Below are 20,132 nucleotides of genomic sequence, written 5' to 3' on the forward strand. Positions count from 1 at the left end.
ACAAAGTCTCCATTGTGTACAGTAGGATTTAAAAAAAAGAAAAAAGAAAAAAAAGAATGACACAATTAAACTCAAGAGAGAAAACTCAATTTTCTACCTTCCCTTCTCCTTATCGCTACTCTCTGAATCCCACAAAATTATCATTAATTTTCAGTTCCTCTGAATGAAAAGAAAGTTCGAATATCATGGTTAACTGTTCCTCCTAAAATGTGGCTGATTTCATTAAGCGCCAGCGCCATTATTTCAGACCGCCCGGCAGAGAAGTGCGAACCATTTCTTTCAGCTGGCAGTGAACAGAGAATGAACTATGAACTCCGCATGCCCTTTTACTGAGGACACAGGCCATTCACTATGCTAACATGGTCGCCGTCCCCCAGCAATAAAAGACGGAGCGCTGCAAGGTGAACATTTGTCTTACAAAGTCAAATGTTATGATTATCGATCTGACAGTACAATGTGTGTGCGTTTTTTTTTGTTTTTTTTTTAAATCAAAGCAAAATACAAACAGGGGATTAAAAAACTGATTACGGCAATTCGGGATAATTGGCTCCTTCTCACATTCAACACAGACAATGGCGTGACTGCGTTTTCGAGCTGTAACAACTATCGCTTTCCGCAGCAACAGACGGTGCCGTTTGTAGTTTGGTGTGTTACAATTATAGCCTTAAGGGAAAAATTTTTTAAGCATTTCATACTTTGATTTTGTTTGTTTCCCACAAAGCAAATGTCCTCTTGTTTATTGTAAAATGAACAATTTCAAAAAATGAATTATCGCGGTCTTATTGTCGGCTATCTTCGCGCCATCTGCCGTGATTTGTTTTCTCGATTTTTCCAAAGTTGCCCAGTAAAGGCGACGGTTACTCTTCTGTGAGCAGAAGAGCTCATTAAGCCGTTTACAAATAAATAAACGGGGGGGTTTGTGCTCGACTTCATCCAGCTGGCATTAAATACCGGTATCGCCAAAATGATTGGAAATATTCCTGTTTCTCGACTGGGAATTTCCACATGCGTCCCTGCTTTATCTCAAGAAAGACGCTAAAACAGCAGCGGAGATGGGCACCTGAGGCAGCAGAGGCAATAATGCCCACCTGCGGCATGTCATGTCAAGGGCTATTAGCTGGCACATAGCGTCAGAAATACAAAAACTCTGAATGGGAGGGAGGCGAATCAGAGAAGGGAAGATAGAAAGAAAGATTGATGCAGGGAGAGAGGGATGGAACACTCATGGCCCCTCAGGTACAGTGTTGTATTTCAAACCCGGTTGTGGAAGAATAGAGGGGCTCAGCTTCTATCAATCACTGCATTAGCCTGCAGCTACAAAGCCTCCTCTCTGTGTGGGCAGCCTCAACACCTCCCATAGTACACACATGCAAGGATCGGGAGCGGAGCCCAGGAGCCGCCACTGGAGGGAGCTCTAGGTCACCATTCAGGCTTTTGCAGCCACCACAACCCCCCACACTGTTTTTTTCACCAGCATCAGCATGGCCTTACCTGCACACTACCAAGGGAGGAAGAGCAGAGGAAGGAGGAGCTAAAGGAGCCTGGCAGAGAGGTAGGACACCAGCAAGGAGGAAAATTTTACACATGTGGTCTATTCTGTTCTAATTAAAAAGGGCGAGCGCCAAAGTAGAGAAACCTACGCATCCTGTGGTGAGGTGTAGGTGTGTCAGTGAGAATGCCGGGGGATAGTGTGTTAAAATTGCATTGTTTCCTGTCACCGTTATTATTAAATCATCTTTAAGATTTCACTGTAGCTGTAAGAACGTAGCTTCGGTCTGTTTGTAGGCTGCAAAGCATTTAAACCATCTTTTCAAGTACAGTGTGAAAAAGAGCTACAGCTAGTGACTAAACGTCCACGTGATCCGACATAACAAGTACTGTGTTTAAGTGCAACAAGGCATCAGACATGAGAATGAGAGCCTTATAACTAAACACCATGAAGTGCTGCTCTCTTCCATCTGCTTAATACTGTATATACTGTATTTGTCAGTCAGGGTACCAAAATAACAATGGCAGGATAAAGGTGCTCTTAAAGCAGTGTTACACACATAAAGTGGTATCGTCTGTGTAAACACTACATTTCAGGGGTTTAGCGCGCAGAACTCCAGGCACTATTCATAAGCGATCTCTGTGGGCCATCCGTATCTCTCGTGCATATTTTTTAAATAAACAATTGAGCTGACGGCTATTTACAACAATGTCTAGTGGTCATTAGGCTAGCCTGTAATGAACTGTCCGTATGATGCATTCATGCATAGTTTGAAATCTCCACACATTTCTCCATACTTTAGTCTATGATTACTTTATGGTTAAATGAGTTTTGCTTTCGGAGGTCAAACCAGATCTTCAAGGCACATCATAATAATTGTAAGTAATGTAATTATCTTGATAATTGTTAAAGTTTAATTAATAGTCCAAACCGATTGATGTTTATATAACTGTAACACTGAAACTGCAGCAGCTTGTGGTTGAGCAAGCTTAATAATGGCTAAAATTAATAAGAATAAATTAGATTTATGATATGTGCAATGAACTGACATAACAGCTGTTTTCTGTTAACGTTTTTTTAAATGATCAAACACGAAAGTTAGAGATACGGCACTCTAATGGTGGCTGATATAAACTGGGTGATTTAATAATACATGAAAATGTTTCTGAGAGTGTACACAGGTATGTTGGTGTGCTGCCTGATGGTGTGCTTCATTAGAACTGCAAAGGCTGAATAAATGACCCCATCGCAACACAAGTAAAAATTTTCAAATTAAGAGGCATTATCATTGTGCTAAAATTATATTTCATCAGCCTGAAACAAACAGGCTTGTACAAAAATGCCCTGCTCACCCCATGGCGCACCGCCATGAGAACCATTGGTGCAACATACAATAAAGGATAATGCTGCCTGATGTCAGTGCTGCTAAGCTTTCATTTGGAGACGCACCTGCTGCTGCTTTTCTGGCCGTTTCTGAAATTAAGGGCCATCAGTTTCATGGTTTTAACTTGTGCTCGGTCTAACACTGGCTCGCTGTCTTTACCACCTGCTGTTAGCTAAACCCTTGCTAACCTGGTAGTCGTGCAGCTCACTTTTCTTTTGAAAGAAATGCATTAACAACAGACTTTCCTCAGTTTGCTCCCTCTCCTTTCTTCCTTTTCTTTTTTGACGCTTTCTTGAGGAAAGACATGATTCAAGGTGCACATTTGCATTGGCCACATGAAATAAATTAGCTACGCTGAAAAAGCGAGTCTGAGCAAACTAAACAATTTTACATCGTTTGTAAAGTGAAAGGTAGAAGTGGCAGCAGCCTCAGCAATATTTTTGTAACCAAAGTCACTCGACTGATTCATTCATGCAATAATTACATAGACACACAAAGACAAACTTCTCATTTCAGGCTTGCTATGACTACTCCCAATAGTCCAAATTTCCCCCCAATACCTGTCACAGATTTGGGTGGAAGATATGATAATGTCAATATTTATGCTAAATATGGTCAGTAGAAGAGGTCAAAGAATGAATCCTGTGGAACGCCTGCACTCATGACAAAGAAGGGCACAACACAGTGACAACTCCTCTTTACCTTTTGTTTAAAGCAACTTATAGCCTTTTAGCAGAAACACAAATAGTCACGTAACGCTCAGGGTGAAATGTAATACTTTGGTGGTTGTTAAAACGTAGACAAAACACCCTCTGTGAAGGTGTTATGTCTTTATACTATGATCTGTAAACTGTAATGTACACATAAAAAGAGTAGACCCAACAAATGTGGAATGACTGCGATTAAATTAAATCTATTTTTAAGATATGTAAGGTGGTATCTGTTTGGCCTACCTTCTGTTGCACAGCCATTATTTAGAAAATTAAGGGAAATGCAAAATATATACATTTTGCATTTTTAATGTTTCTTGAAGAAAACAAAAATAATATATTATTATTCAGTGACTTTACTAGTCAGGTCTAGTTTAGATGAACTTGGGCTGTATGTGGCCCATAAACTAAAGTGAACAGTTTTTTGTTGTTGTTTTGTTTTGTTCTTGCCGTGCACAGACAAATCTCTGCAGTGCACCTACAATAGCCCACACAAAGGAGGAACCAGCCATCAGGACTGCTGTTAACTTACAGTCAGCCACTCCATCTTCCTGGTAGTCAGACACTACTGAGGCGTCGTCTGAAGGGGCCGAGCGACCCAGGCTGGAACTGCGGTTGTCATCAGAGCCTTCATCTTCCCTTAAATCCGCTGGTGGTAGTGATTGTGTGAAACAGAGAGATAAAGGAAATGTCACTAAGAGAGATAATTAACAACAGACTTTATGGCCTCATCTTTAAAAACTACACAGTATGTGATGGAGATTAAGAGATTGTTACTTACATCTTATAGGAAACTCCTCGGGGTTTCTGCAAAACCAAAACAGGTACAAATCAAAAACTACATTTTTGCAGTGACTTGCAAAGGTTTCTGTGCTTTCATTTTCAGACAGCTTCGCTCCAGCATTACTTCTGAAATTCAGTAATTGTTTCTTAAGCAGAAGACCACAAAACCACAAGGATTCTATAGCAGAGCTTGTGTCTCTTATCATGCAGTGCAGGCAGTGCCGACTTCCGGAGTAAGCTGTCACCAGTACTTCATACAAGAGGTTGACTTTTTTGGGCTCGTGCTCAAGAATTAAATCACATTTAATTGTCTCAATCAAGAAAAGATTATTGCACGAGATCTTTAAAAGCTGTTTTAACAATAAGAGCAAGAATTAGGTCTCGAAGGTGACACCATTAGACTTAATCAGCTCCTTCAAATGTAATCATGCAAACTGTGTTTAAAGCAATTACAGCAACAATTAAAGGTTTTGTGTGGCATTATCAGCTAAAATTAGATAACGGAGTCTTTGAAATTACTTTTAAAAGTGGGTTTCTGGGCCTCAGATTTAGAGCTTCTTCGAAAGGATAAAATCATACCTTGAATGGACGACCCTGAAGTTATTCAGCAGAACCTCTCGTGTCTCTTCTGCAGATTCACTCAGGTTCTCACCATGAAGAATCTCTGTCACAAACAGCTCGCAGTCTGAGGGCAGCAAACCATTTATGCTAAATTAAAGCAACCTTGGCATTGTCAGGGCTCTAGACTAACTTTTTGCCATGGGCGTACCAGTACGCCTAACTTTAAAAAGTTAGGCGTACCGGCACAAAAGTTAGGCGCACACAAATTTTATAATAATTTATATAATATAATGTGTTTTTCTGGATACACTGTGCTTTTTCAGCATTCAAAGATTGATGACACCGTGTCAGAGCACTGGCTATGAATTTCAGAAGGATCAGGCCTTAACAGAAAAGTTAGCAATAGTTCTTTTCCTATTACAGCTACATCCACTTCTGTCGTGCCTAGGCTGCTCACTAGGGCTGGGTATCATCACTGATTTCTATAATCCATTCGATTCTGGTTTTCAGAGTCCCGATTCGATTCAACTTAGCCTCAGACAGTCAGAAATATTATAATTCTGATCATTTATCAGTACTGACTTCATCAGAATTGTGAACATCACAGCAGATGCCTTTGTGTGAAAGTAACTGAGAATAAAACACAGAAAAACATGAAGGAGATTTTCCTGGTCTGGCTTTTTATAGCAGATAACCTTAAAAATATTCTACAATGTTCTGCATATAAAGTTTAAATTTCTTCAGTATTGAATAACAGAAAAAACAGGCTTTCTTGTCCGAGGTCATTTAAGTGAAAAAGAAAAAGACAGCAGCCACAGCGCTGTAAACAACGGTAGACTGGTGGGTAATAAGCCAATGAATAATACAGAAAACAGAGATTGGAGACGGGAACTGTTCTTGAAGTACAGAGAGAGAGAGAGAGAGAGAGAGAGAGCTAGCTGTGCATGGATGTGATTTTAATAGTTGTGGAAGCAAAACAGCAAAATTCAGCTCGGTGAATTTTGGTTGGAGAGAGACAAAACCTGCAGCTCAGAATCAGCGCAAAAAGACGTAATCACAGCGCGGACCGGACACATCGGATTCGCTGAGCTCCGACAGCGTGTCCGTCTACGGACCGTCGGGTGAGAAAGCCGAGAAAGACAAAGTTGATTCTGATGCGTCGGTCTGTGTTTACGTCTTTGTGTGGAGTCCGTGTACCTGCTCTCATCTGCTGTTTGGTTGTTGTTGAAATGGTTTTGTGAGCTTTAATCTGAGAATCTGGCGTTTCTGGCAAAACACAGTTATATTTAAAAGTCAGGATTTAATGAATTGATATCCTTTATTCAAGCTACTCACCTCCCACTTCCACCTGCACTTTCAACTGGACCACGGCCAATCAGAGACTATCTCTGATTGGTTTAGTCCACGATAGGGGCAAAATGTGTGTCTGTTGTTGACCACAGGGAAGGTTGCAGATTTTGTTTGTTTTTTTTGCTACCCGAACAGTTGGTCGCACAGGTGCAACCAAATATTTTTTTTTAGTCGCACCACTGAAAAATTTGGTCGCATTTGCGACCAAATTGGTCGCACTCTAGAGCCCTGATTGTGCATTTCCTGTATTGTTCTTCAGTCTTCTGTTATGCATGTTGTATATATAACAGAAACTACAGATGTAAATTAGCAGTTTTGCTTCAATCTGACATGTTTACATGCTATATTTTTATCCTTGTGCTAATTAGCATGCACTGTCCCTGTTAAATAACCACGAACATAAAAAATAAAAAAAATAAATTAAGCACTGAGGGTTATGAGTGACTAAAGGGTCACGATCATGAAGCGCTTACACAGAATAATGCACTACAATGCACTCAAACAAAGCAAACCCTGCAGTCTGTGTTAGCGTACCTCCATGACTCTCGAAGTGCGGCCTGCACAGCAGAGGCGACCCTCGGGAGCATTTTACGTGGCCCCGGAGCGTAACAAAAAAAAAAAGGAACGCAACAGTTCATGGCATACTGTGATATAACAGCGCAAAATGAAACCGAGGGAGCATTTCTCTGCAATTTCAACACTTTTATTGTAGCCATGATGGCAGATTAAACCTTCCTAACTTTGACAAATACAGCTGGTGTTAAGAAATGCCAAGAGCCATCTCGCATGCGGTTAAACAACAATAAACCAGCACAAAAATGATAATTACCAGCATAAACCACCATCTGATGAACAGAGACATTATAAACAATAACTGAAAGTGTTTAATGTGGGAGCCTCAATTACGCTAGCTTCCAAACTGGCATCCAGACAATAAACTTTAAGAATACTTTCTATCTGGTACTTTCATATCTTTGTTCCTAGTTTATCACTCACAAATCTCGCATCAAGTTTTCTCTTTTATAAAATATTGCTTTATGTTTCACAGTCCTCTCTTTGTGCTGAGCTCATGAAGATGTTTGACACATTAAAGGAAAAACCACCACGTGCTAACAGCTTCAGTATGCCTTAAATCTTCACTTTTTAGGAACTCTAAAGGAGGGCTGAGCATAGCTCTTCCAAAAAGCCTTTCACCCACTGGTGTTTTAATGGAGGACAGTGCAAATACTGTAACACCAGTCCAAAATCTCACAGGTGTGAGATGGTTAAGATATCGTTACTGCAAAGACCACAGCATATGACTCACCTTATCAAACCATCCGGTGAGCCTTTAATAACTTCTTATACTGGTAGAGACCACTCCCATCACAATGCAAATCATCACCCAGGAAAAACTTTGTATTGGTTTTGCTGCGGAAACTCCACATGTAGATTTTTGAGGAACGAAAAAACTATTGACCTGTTAAGTCTGATGTCATTAGCCATTTTCAGGTCCAAATAATTCTTCAGTTCCCCAAGTCAAACAAATGGGGAGAAACCACTGAGAGTTTAAACATTGAACTTAATATAAATGATCACTCGGGGTGTTCACACAGGCTTAAAATGCAGACATCCATGAAGGAAAGGATTTCCAAGGTTTAGCTGGCTAAGTTAGCTGGCTAATAGAAAACTAAATATCAGCAATGTTTGTGAAGTTGGGTTAGCTGACATATGATCCACTACTTGTTGGCTAGCTCAAAGCTATGTTAGGATAACACAAACACATTAGCAGAATTAAGATGTAGAATGAGCGTTAAATTTTTCTCAATTAAAGTTGTGGGTCCCTGAAAGCCAGAAACAATCGCCATCACATGGCAGGAAGAAAACGCCGAAAATGGATAAAATTTCATCCAGAAGAACGTCTGAGACAATACATCAGTAACACAAGGTTAGTAATTAATATGTCGCTATGGTTTGGATTACTTGGATTAGTCATGTAATGAAACTCACTTAACAACTTGTCCAAATCTAGAAATACATTTAGGTTTCTATACATTTTCAGTCCTGTTAGGTAATGTGGTAATGTTGATCTCACCTCAATAGGTAACAAACCATCCACGAGGTCAGAGTTGACACTCTGACTGGCTGCTTCTGGCCCCCGGGTTGCATATTTAACAGCAATACTCTAAGTAAAGACGTGACTCAAACCAAGCCAGCAAAACAATACCATGAGATGCCATCTCTGTCTGGGTCAAGAGTTTAGATATTTCCTTCAACTAGTCACCTGCACCTCAATACTTTATGCTTTCCTTCTACTTACTTACTAAAAGAAAAAAAAGGGCAAACACGTAAGGCTATCATATCCCTCTAAAGTAAACTGCAAACTTGATTTGATGAGGTGGAAACATTACAGAGAAATGTGACACCAATCTTTATGATAATGAAGGCCAGAACAGGTCGGTCAACATCACTTATCTGATTCAATTTCATGATGCACCCACTCATATTCTACAGAGATGTTCTGGCCCATGCAAATGTTCTTCCAAAAGCCTGTTGGCTGGCTTAGCAGTGGATGCAAATGTAGTAAATGTCACGGCAGCAGTGAAGATCTATGAAAATTGTTAAGATGCAGTGTTAAAAGTTCTCTATAACACTGTGTGCTCAACAGGTGGGAGCTCAACTCTAAAGAGTGCCTACTTAAACTGACTTTAAAGTTAAACTTGTCTATGGGGAAAGAAAGATATGTTAAATGTAAAAAAATAAATAAAGATATTACCATACAGAAGCCTCGTGAAGTCGTCCACATTTGTCCCCATCCCTTTGGTTCACCTATCCAAAAAATAAAACTTCAATTTGATGATTTATCAGACTTATTCAGCTCCTTTAGGCTTTGGGTTTTACTCCACAATGTAGCCTACGTAGCTCCAGTCTTTAACGTACCGTTACAGCTCAATGAGACTTAAAAAGGAACCCGGCACACATACACTGTAGATCAACTCACCACCTGTGGCCTTTTGCAATGAAACTTCCGTGCATGCATCAACATTTGCACAAAATGGGGAGGAGCAGGTGCACAAATGACAACTTCCTCTGCATTCTGGTTTCTCAGCTGAGAGCAAAGAAGCTCTGCCTGACAATGAGACAAAAAAAAAAAAAAAAAAACCCCACCGCTGTCTGGCTTATAAGGCTTAGTAGGTCATGTACATGAGCTGCTGCCTGCCGGTGTTATTACAAAACTGCATGTGGTAAATGCACAACCACGTCTAGACAAGCAAACTAGAAACTAATGCAAAGTTATTCCACATAGAAATCAACAAATCTGGAAAAGGTTCCCACCTGACCCTCTCAGAATAAGCATTTATTTTTCAGACTCTAGCACAGGACCATCATGGACCACATACAGCCCAGTTTGATCTTAAGAGGGCCAGGCTAGTAAAACTCTTAATAATTCATATTTATTTATTGGTTACTTAATTACTTTGTTGTAATATGAATGGCTACAGGTGAGGTCTTTATCAGTGGAAACAAATGAAAATACAGTTAAAATTCCAAAGCCCCCCATTGGGCCAGACTGGAGTCTTATGTTTGACACCCCTGCTCTAGCATATTTAATGAAACCATGTAAAACTTTACCTTCATATTACAAATATTTTTTTAATTACAGGCCCTCCTAGTGCATCTGGGTTATCAAAATCTAGCACTTTTTAATTTGCCTTATTTTTTTCAGCTGAAAAAACACATTTAAACTCTGCTAGAAACTGCAACTTAACACATTTTTACGCCCACACCAAGTCTCACAATCTGGGGCAAAATTCTTGGTTTTTTTTCTACACAAATTTTTTCTACATCACTTATATATCACAGTGTCAGCAGCAAAACTCCTCCATTTTAAGGCAGCTGACTTAAAGGAAGCATTGGTAACCTAGATGTTTGATCCAACAGTTAAGAAAACTCAAAATATCAAGGTAACATGATTCAATAACTTGTGTTACACTGCTCTGCAACCTCTGCTGGCCTCTTTCACAGAGGCAGTGAAAGAGTTGTTGGGTCTTGTCCACACATTGTAAGGTAAGAGTAAAGGCTACTTCCTGCCAGACCTGTTTGTGCTCTCAAGAATGCAATTGTGCACTTGACTTACTTGGGTTATCTTGTAAATTAAAATAAAACCCATGTTTCTAAAAACTCTGGTGTCAGTCTTCATTTTATATTGTGGCTTATAGGTATACAGGATTGTAATTGTGGTATTTACAGCCCAAAGTACAGCTTGTGTGTACTTTAATCGTGATAGGATTTACTAGCATTGACCGTAGCTCTGTAAACCGATTAATTTACCTTAAAAAATATTTAGGTAAATTGATAATACACACATGAAAAATGTATCATGATATACCTCCAGAGTAGCTAAGTTTAATTTAGCTAAATAAAGTCTGGTGACAGTGCTTGGCTTTTTAATTAACTGGAGGAAGTATTTAGAAAACCTTGTTGTTGTTATGTCGCCTTCAGTGCACATACTGCACAGCTGGAGTCACAGGCCAGAACTAAAACTTAGCACTATTATTCTCATAATGAAAGTAACTGCTGTTTAATTTGTCTAGCTGTCCATGCAAGTTTTATATTAGCCTAATTTAGCATGCTAGGCTAAGTTAAGTTAGCCTAACTTCGCTACAATCGTTGATAGGCGTTTATTAGCTAATTTTGGCTTCTTTAAAGTCAGCTAAATGGCCCTTCAATGTTTATCTTCTATCATTTTTCCTGTTAAGGTTATATACTTACCAGTTAACGTGGAAATAAAGGTGGGAAGCTATTTTAAATGTGATTTTAGATAGCGATCTTTATGTAAGTCTTCTCCCTGCGTGCGGCTTTCAAGTGCGTATGTTTTCCGTTTTTGCTACTGAACCTGAACCTCATCCTGAACTACCAATGTGGTTATAAAAGCGTTTCAGAACCATATTCTGATAAAGGTGAGCTACAATTCCTCGACCTTTCACAGAAAGATAATTTTTTAAAGTTTTATTTTACTGACCGCTTTTTGTTTTTGTGCAAATGCTGAGTTCAAGTACGCCCAGTCTTTCAATCTTTAAAATGGTAAATTTAATTTGTAGCAGGAGAGATTTTTTTAGGAAGTAATAACCTAATGGGGATGTCTAATGCTTTCCCTCTAGTAGATATTGAGTTCTGAATCTGTCTTTCTTTTTTCTTTTCTTTTTAAGATGAGAATATAAATATCAACAGGGATGCAGTTAACATATAGCTTTGTTACTGAATCTGAATTTAACTGGTTAAACATTACCTTCTGCATAAATAGCACATCTTGGCAAAGCGGGTATCATAAATTCTCAGTTTCACTGCTTAAATATGACACTTTCATGGGTCTTTGGTTTTGGCTGAAAAACTAATTAGTATATTTATGACAATAAATGAATGCAGCTTCACTAAATTGGCCCCTCACTATTTGACAGGGCCTGGATGAATGGTTACGTTTGCCAGCAGAGGATGACCTGGATTGGACTGGGCTCAGCTGAAATGAGCAGAGGAGGCTGTGGTAGTAGCTATATTAGAAATAGAAATATTGGTGGTTGTTGCTATTGTGTTATTGATCCTCTATTACTGAAAGCGTGTGAGGAAAGCCATCAAATAAGCAAAGCTCAATCAGACACAGCTCACATTGACAGAAAACACGACGTATCAATCAAGTGATGTATGGCTGATACCATATTTTAAACTATAGACAAGATTTTTATTATTTCAGATCTTAAACTTGCATTTTTTAACTCTTAATGCAGCATGTTGACTCTAATCTTAATCGTTGCAGCTGCGATGATCCTGTTTTTATTTAAAAATCTTTTTTTTTGATCACCAAACAATACTTTCACGTGTTTTCACATGTTTTCATGTTAAATTCTGTCTCATGATGGAGTCCTTCCTTGTCACTTCTCCACAAGAACCCGTGGGGTCAGGACGAGTTGAATCCCATGTCAGGATTGTCCCCACACTGACCTGTGCCTGACTGGCCTTCCAGCAAAAAGCCCCTGTGAAGGTAAGAGGAACTGGGGGTCCCCTCCCCTGGAAAAGAGGTTCCCTCCCCTTGACAGCTCCACAGAGCCCCAGCCACCTGCCTGCTGGGTCAGCCCCATATGAAAAGGGAAGCCCTTTGTAATCCAACGGGGATTACACCACCCAACAATGCACCGCTGAAAGAGCGACAAAAGCCCTGTATCAAACGCCGCCGAGGGGGAGCAAGACTATGATCTCCCACTACTACCAACACTGACTCCTCTGCTGCCTCTCATCTCCCCAAGAGGCTCTCACCCCCTTCAGCATTTGCTGCCTCTGTCCTCCTTCTGCCCTCTCTCATCTCCGGGATCTGGCCTTTTATCAGCGCATTCCTTTTCATTTGCATTGCGGTGTGGGGAGGGACAGCAGGTCTCTCTGATCTGATAGAGCCAGAAGAGAGAGAGTCAGGAGGCTCCTCAGGGCATGAAGGGTATGTGTTTGAGTGTGTGTGTGTGTGTGTGTGTGTGTGTGTGTGTGTGTGTGTGTGTGTGTGTGTGTGTGTGTGTGTGTGTGTGTGTGTGTGTGTGTATCCTGTCCTGCAAACACACAACACTGCATTCTCCAGATAGGCAGTCCAGAGGGGCAAATAAAGAGGCACCCACACCTGTCTGTCGAGCTCTGTTTGTCTTTAGTTTAGAAGAGGAAAAGGAAGTAGTTTAAAAAGAAAGCGACACTCACCTTCAAACAAATTGGCCACAAAAATAGCTTAAAGTCACTCCTTCACCTTTCAAAATAGAATATATCTCAAGATGGTGCGCAAATTTAAATGCATTCATTTAAAAAAAAAAAAAAGGTGTTTGGCCTGATTCTTGACGGTCTCTTGTAAATGTTTGTGTTGCTCAAGGAGATAAAAAAAGATGTAGTTTACTCTTCAGATTTCCTCCGAATCATTGAATTCCCAACCCACCCATTGCTCAAACATATGTCAGTGCAGGGGGGGGGCGAAGTTAAAAAAAAGTGATGATAGATTGAGGACACGAAAGACAGAAGAGAGCAAATGTGCTGTGCTAAATCTACAACCTTCAGTCAGCCTCACATTGACTGACTCGGAGAGTTACCTCAGCTTGTGCTCCAATCAATGTTAGCCCTGAGAGCATTGAATAGAAAATCATTCAAATTGTATTATGTTAGGATATATGAGCCGTTTCAAAATATTAATTCAGCATTATTTGAGGTGTCTGTTAAGGACAGCAGTTACAGCTAGCAGTGCGTTGACTCGACTGAGTGATTGCACACCTCTATTACATGTGATGTATGAATGTGTGAGCGAGGGACCTATTTTTCATTACCAGGACTTTGTCCCTAGAGGCAGTTGTTAAAGAAGAATCCATGAATTACCCCTCTGGAACAACTGGCCCTTGTCATAAGCCAAGAGGAGAGGGAAAGTGAAGGGGGAAAAAGGGAAGCACAGCACTATTGATATGGTGGGATTGAGAGACTGGAAGGACGCCAGAAGAATGTGTCTGCCTTTGCTTGTGATCCGGCAATGCTGCCGCCTCTCCCTCTGTCCAGTTAATTGGAATACAAAGCAGAGCAGGGTCGATGAGAGAGCGGCGGTGAGGAGGAAGAGGAGGAGGAAGGTGGTGGTGTGAGGGGAGGGTGGTAAGCTGCTGTCTGTCTACAGCAACACTCAACCTTCACTGCTCGCTGGGAATTGACTGTGGAACCAGCAAGCGAGACCGACACACTGTCACTGGTAAAATGAACTGTCACCTTGCATTTCTCAGCCTCCTGGCAGCATCGAATTGGCCGCTTTGAACCATGTGACGTGACACTGATTGAGTTCTGGTTTCCCCCCTCCTGGGCTTTAAGGAAAAGAGCTGGTTTAATTTCAAGTGTGCAAGCTTTCCATGCAAAGTATCAGGCAGCGCTTCGTACCTGCGTCTTTACACCAAAGCTTTCTCTTCTTCCTCACCACCCCTCATTATTTCATCGTGCTGCCTCGTTACGCTGCCTCTCAGCTAGTCTTGTTTTTCTTACGGCATATAGTCATGGCGGTCTGACAGGCACACAGAGGAGGAAAACTATTAGGGGTAGCCATTTGGATCCTGGAGGCAATCCCGGGGAGTATTAAGACGTTAACCCTGGCCAAGTCACTTGTCTCTCTCAGTTACCATGCTGATGGAGTGGGGAAAGGATGCAGTCGCAGTGGGACCCGGGAGACGGGAGCTTCAGGTCGGCCAGCGCCTCCAGATCCAATCGAGCCTGACTCGGATGGGGGATGGTTGTCAAGAATGTCTCAGGCTTGGCTATAAAGAGCCTCAGTGCCAAAACAAAGAGCGTGCCACTCATACCCAGGCAGCCCCTCTCCACAAACCTCAAAAACTGTGAAAGAAATCATGAAAATAAAAAGAATTAGGGGTACGGCAGTACACTGGTACCAACCCATATCTACTCAGATTATAAGACTTTCAAACGTAATTGTTTATCATAGTTTTGTTTCCCTCCTACAGCAATGAGGGTATAAACACCAACATAATTTTTTAAAAAAGGGAAAAAAACTACTGAATTTCACAGACCAAACACCTCAAATGAATTTTGATAACAATAAAAAAAAATGCATATGCAAGTTTGGTTTTAATTTCTTTAAACACCTTTTTAAGAAGTGTTTAAAAGTCTGTTTTTCTCATCATTGCTAATTATAAAAATATGCGTGTTACATTTAAACCCAGTTATATCTGCACACGGAGTGATGTCATCAAAGCATTTCACCTCAGCGTCCAAGAGTCGTGCTTCATATTAGGGGTGAAACACTGTGTTAATAATGCACATATAACACTGCTAATAACTGTGTAATTATTATTTTTATCTGCTCTTTCTACAGTTATAGTTCCACCTCTGTAATGCTTTCATTCTTAATTGTTTGCCAGAAAATACAAAACGCAACAAATCTGTCTTATTGCATTGATGCTAAAGATACTGTGACAACACCATTAACTGATACAATCATGAAGTGAAAATTACATATGCAAACAATCTATTAAGCTGTAGATTTTTTTTTTGAATCGGTAAATTAATAAGTTTCAAGGATGGATGAGCTTAAGAGAGAAACTGCCCCCAAACAGTCCTCATAAACTAAGGAGGAGGAGAGACCCCTCTCAGAGCCAATGGGAAACCAAACAGACGTTTTATATGGAGAAAAATGCTTTTTCTAATTTCACATATCCCACAGAGATGACATCAAATGTCTTATTTTGTGTAGCCAGCAGCACAAAAGCCGAACAAATTCATTGTAGTGCCAGACTGACAGAGAAAGTTAAGAAATGTTAAAACTGAAGATGTTTATATTTATTTCAAATAATAAATAAAAGAAGATTCAGTGCACAGAGCTGTTTCCCCTTAAGTTTCTGATTCCATACACCTATTTTTAGTTCTTCCATTTCTTTGGTTAGACATTAATTTATGGTCTCGATCTTAATAAAGGTCAATAGCATTTAAAAAAAAAAAAAAAAAAACAGGACAAAGATGGAAAATGAGTCCTTGTTTGAACTGTAATTTGTTAGGTTTGATAAATATTCTAAGAAGTTTTCAAGAAACTGAACAGAACCAAATTTCTTTCATCCATTTATTTTGATGTCTGTGTCTTACAGTACAAGATAAAATGGTGTTATCCCTCAAAGCTGTGTTTGATATCTTCCCTCTGTGGTATCTTTTGGATGACCAACCCCCGGTTATGCCATGAATACTGTATCTAGTTTTCCTTTGAAGCCCGGGGACCCTGCAGAGTGACATGCGACAGAGGAACTGGTAGAAAACCAAGGAAGTGAGCCTGGCAATAGACTTGTAAAAGAGCCTGCAACAACTGCAAGCAGCATGGGGTACAAACAGCACTGGGTTGACCTCAAGCAAAGTGCAGGGAGGGGGGCGGACGTGCCGGCTAAAGACATCTGAGGAAAGAAAAGGAGGCTGTTTTTGCTGGAGCTATTAATAGTTTCGACTATATTTGCGCCTGTAACAGTTTCTTCTTTGTGTTCCTTTTGTGTTCATTAACCATTCTGTGCTCCTCTCCTCTCGCTGTCCTACATTCCCCGGGCGAAGGCAAAGAGGGCTGAACTGATCCGAAGGTGAAAAACATCCTCCTCCTTTCTCCTCTCCCCCAGCTGAACATCTGTCTCCGTGGTGTTGGCTGCAGCACCGACTCTGACACCTCCAGATGGAGAGCCCACTGGGAGCGCTGAGGTATTACCTACAGAGATGGCAGAGATCGCACCTCTGGAATGAAGTCCCACACTTGTTTTCCACACCGTCCCCCTTTTTTGTTGTTGAATCTGTCACTATTCACCTTATAGATTATCGCCTTCCCAGTCCTTGGCCTTGCGACTCATCTGAAGAGCAGGCTGTTGGTTTGTAAAGAAATGCATGTCACCAAACCTCTCTGCTCCTTTTCTAATTTACAGTAATGGGCCGTATGGTATTTCAACTGTAACTTCTATTCGTAGGACTGTATAAATTTTTAATATAGTTGTCAGAGGACTGCATACTCATGCAGATATATTTCAAATGATTTCCATTTCCTTAAAACTTGTTTTTGAGCAGCCTCGGAGAGATTAAAGTTTGCACAATCTGGAGCACAACCTAAATGACCTACAACCTTATTAGTCTCAATATTAAAAGCAATACCTGCAAAGATCTGAGAGACTTAGAGCGCACTTCTCTGAGCCTCTCTGGTGTCTTGACAGATTGACTCTGCATTCATTTGTGCCTGAACTCTGTGTGAACCTTAGCTTTGGGGAAAGGGGCAGCAACAGGCCAGTGCTGTTGGGGCAGAAACTGTGTGCAAACCTAACACCCAGTGCAAATATTGAAACTGCTGCCCCTTCAACATCACAAGAAAGTAGGCGGTCAGGTCCGGCGAGCCTTTGGCTCAAGGTGAAACCAGAGTAAGCGCTGAGAGGTTAATTGATTTCATCATTTTAAAAGAAAGATTGTTAAATTTTATAAGATACAAATGGACTTCAGTGACAACCTGTGACAACCTGTGTCCCGGCAGAATTTGGGTAACAAATCGAGTCTGAGACCTGCCTCCCTGGAGTTTGTTGTCATGTTTAGAGCCCCTGGAGGTATTTCGAGGTGAAAAGGTCACTGAGAACCACCCCATGTGTTGTGAAAGATTCCTCTTGTCACATTATGCAAGGGGACTAATAATAGAGGTAAACATACAGGGGGGGGAATAAGTTTTTAAAACCACACATAACTTTATTTTACACAGTGAAACAGAACAAATTCTTTATCAGAATTTAAAGTTTGATTGGACTGAATCAGAATTATCTGGATACTCTTTTTTTGTTTTTATTTTATTGCACACTCACACACGCAACAAATACAACTCTTATTGCATTTTATAGACTTTATTAAGCTAAATTGTTTCAACAACTGTTGGAAAATACCCTGTAAATAAATAGTGCAAACGGTAACACTGAGTACATCAGTGCGCCAACAAACAAAGAAAAAACAGCATGGAGGTGTGTAATAGAAAGATTAAATGACTACAAGCAGACACTGCCTACCCTGTATAGTTCACAAGTCCACAAGCAATTTTCAGTTTTTTCTGGAATGGTGCAACTTTGGGGAAAATGTGAAAAACTCTGCTCGGGCCTCCAGTTATATTTGTAGTCACGGTTTAGTTTTTCTCTTGTGTCTTTGGGGAGGCTTCAGAGGTGGAAAGTTTCTCCGTTGGTGCCGGGGTGTTGACTAAAACACAGCCCAGTTTCTCCCGTTTCTTCTGCTTCATCCTCCGGTTCTGAAACCAGATTTTCACCTGCGTCTCATTGAGCTCCAGGCTGGCCGCCACCTCCACCCGCCTTGCCCGCGATAGGTATTTGTTGAAGTGGAATTCCTTCTCCAGCTCTGTCAGCTGCTTGGTGGTGAAGTTAGTGCGGATCACGTTGTGCTGGCCGGGAACACCGAACTCCGACACGACTGCTGTGGAGAGAAATGGATGAATGGGATGATAGAGGAAAATGAAAGTCGTGGGGCTAAAGAGTGGGCTTTAATGACGATGAAAATGTCAGCGTGAACAGAAGAAATGCGTGAAATATTAGCTGCCAAATCATTTGAGGACAATCTAAAACAATTTGGTCTAATTATATCAGCTGGATGGGGGTTTTACGCACGGGGAACAGATCCCGTTTGGTTTCTAAACTGCATTTCTTAGCTCTGATTTCCTCATAACAGACCTGTTTTGGGAGGATTCCTCTTCACTTTCATCCAGTCGAAAGTTTTCGAAGTTTCCTCTACATGCTCCAAATCCCTTTCCTTACATGGAGGCGGTAACCTTGCGTAAACACTTTCTGAATATTCTTGCTGCCTCTGATCCCCGCTGCCAAAATGCAGATACTGGCCTCCCGGTGCAACCCCAGGCCCACAACTGTCCCCGGTATAGGGAGCCATGTTTGTGGCGAGGGGTGAGACTTGTGCATGGATAAAGCTCCGGTCCTGCTCGGGGGCGAGGCCGTACTGGTGATGTCCGTACTCCAGAGGTGAGCCATACACGGAGTTGCCCGGTCCCGCGAACGGCATGTCCAAGCCTACGTGGTTCTGGTGGTGCAGAGGGAGGCTCGGAGTCTGGTGGGGCGCCGAAGTTGCGACCATTACACGTCCGTCCGGTGCGTAACTATCACTTGTTGCGCAAGAGTTGGAGGATGTATATCCATGGTTTAAGTTGTGGTATCCGGCCTTTGCGCTGAAAATATTTGCTCCCCGGTTGCATACGGGGTAATCTAAGTATGAGTTCATCCTGAACCTGGGCCTGCCGTTTGTTCAGAACTGATCAAGACCGTGCAGTCATTAATCGGTGCTCCCTTTGCCCTAACCTTCTAGGTAGTATGTCAAAGCTGTAAAACTGCCTTCCACCCTCATATCACCTTCCTGACACACCATGTGACCCGCCAAACGCCAATGGCAAGGGACCTACAGCACTCTGTCAAGTCTGCAGACTCGTCCATCAAACGGCCTCGCATTTACATGACAAATGCTTCAATCAAACTCGCTCATCCATCTGATAGGAAGGCAAACAGGAGGACACATTTTCAGGCCACAGTGTTACAGGAAGAAAAAATGATAAATGAATATGAGAAAAAAATGATAATAAAAATGATAATAACAAAAAAGTTACTTTTTTCGAGTTATTTTACTCTTGAACAAATAATATAAAATAACCTTTTCTATTGATTTATGGCCTGCAGCTGTTTTAATTGTGATATCATTTGTTTTTCATGCACTTTGTTTAATTATCTGTTCTAAATGACATGAATGAAGCTAATTTCTATACTGAAAATAAACTTTTTGTAGCTGCTTAAATAACTGGCTTATTATTAAAACACGTTCGGACTGAGTGAACCCTGCAGACAGACACCGAATCAGGCAAGGGGGGAAAGGCATTGCAGTGACTCCAGTGATCCATCATGGCTCCTTTTAAAAGATTGACAGCTTGTTTGGCCCATTTCCCCCATAAAAGAACAAAGACACGTTTAAGAACCATATACAGTCTTTTTTTTCTCCACCGCGTCTTTCTTTTTCTGCTTAAAAGTTGTTCACACTTACAGGGTAAAATCCTCCAAAGCCTACAAGCTCCACTCTCCTCTTATAAGAGTTAATGTAAGGTTATAAACCTCAGGCGCTAACTAAGCTCTAATTAAAAGAGAGAAATTTGCGCTTGGCTCTTTTATTTTGGAGATCAAATCTGGTGGAATAAATTATTATCATTATTATCATTATTATTATTATTATTATTATTATTATTATTATTATTATTATTATTATGTTGGGTAAATTACAGCAGTGAACCTTTTTAATTTAAGGTCTTAATTATTAAACGAAAGTT

At 40.8% G+C, this 20,132-nt stretch overlaps 2 protein-coding genes across 6 annotated transcripts in view; both read right to left on the minus strand.

The window, feature by feature from the left end:
* The window catches only part of skap1 (src kinase associated phosphoprotein 1), a 41,704-nt gene extending 31,776 nt beyond the window's left edge, over window positions 1-9,928 (minus strand). Inside the window, exons 1-5 of one of the 4 annotated variants that reach the window (XM_085417004.1) lie at window positions 9,258-9,923; window positions 9,033-9,085; window positions 4,946-5,051; window positions 4,365-4,390; window positions 4,116-4,232 (exon numbers count right to left, since the gene is read on the minus strand). In XM_085417004.1, the coding sequence (XP_085273130.1) occupies window positions 4,116-4,232; window positions 4,365-4,390; window positions 4,946-5,051; window positions 9,033-9,072 (289 nt within the window). In that variant the 5' untranslated portion in view covers window positions 9,073-9,085; window positions 9,258-9,923. Of the gene's footprint in view, window positions 1-4,115; window positions 4,233-4,364; window positions 4,391-4,945; window positions 5,052-9,032 lie in introns of all 4 variants that reach the window. The other 3 variants (XM_085417003.1, XM_085417005.1, XM_085417002.1) reach the window with 3 other exon arrangements.
* Window positions 9,929-17,497: 7,569 nt separating this feature from the next.
* On the minus strand, window positions 17,498-19,045 carry hoxb1b (homeobox B1b). Of its 2 annotated transcripts, none has more exons than XM_085417020.1 (2): window positions 18,487-19,045; window positions 17,498-18,229 (listed from the first exon to the last, which is right to left on the minus strand). In XM_085417020.1, exons 1-2 carry the CDS (start codon window positions 19,043-19,045, stop codon window positions 17,931-17,933), a joined length of 858 nt encoding a protein of 285 aa, XP_085273146.1. In that variant the 3' UTR covers window positions 17,498-17,930. The 2 variants fall into 2 exon arrangements, with proteins under 2 accessions (XP_085273146.1, XP_085273145.1); XM_085417019.1 differs by having other exon boundaries at window positions 17,505-18,232.
* Between the last annotated feature and the right edge of the window lie 1,087 nt (window positions 19,046-20,132).

Source organism: Rhamphochromis longiceps, linkage group LG8, assembly GCF_057381845.1.
Source record: "Rhamphochromis longiceps isolate RC_006_pf linkage group LG8, R_longiceps_female_GT1.1, whole genome shotgun sequence".
Taxonomy (NCBI): domain Eukaryota; kingdom Metazoa; phylum Chordata; class Actinopteri; order Cichliformes; family Cichlidae; genus Rhamphochromis; species Rhamphochromis longiceps.

What these genes read in the sequence shown, in the direction of transcription:
- hoxb1b (XM_085417019.1), bottom strand. Translation starts at nt 19,045, where the DNA reads ATGAACTCATACTTAGATTACCCCGTATGCAACCGGGGAGCAAATATT. An exon ending in GAGGAATCCTCCCAAAACAG is followed by an intron (nt 18,233 to 18,486) that starts GTCTGTTATGAG and finishes TTCTCTCCACAG; the next exon opens with CAGTCGTGTCGGAGTTCGGT.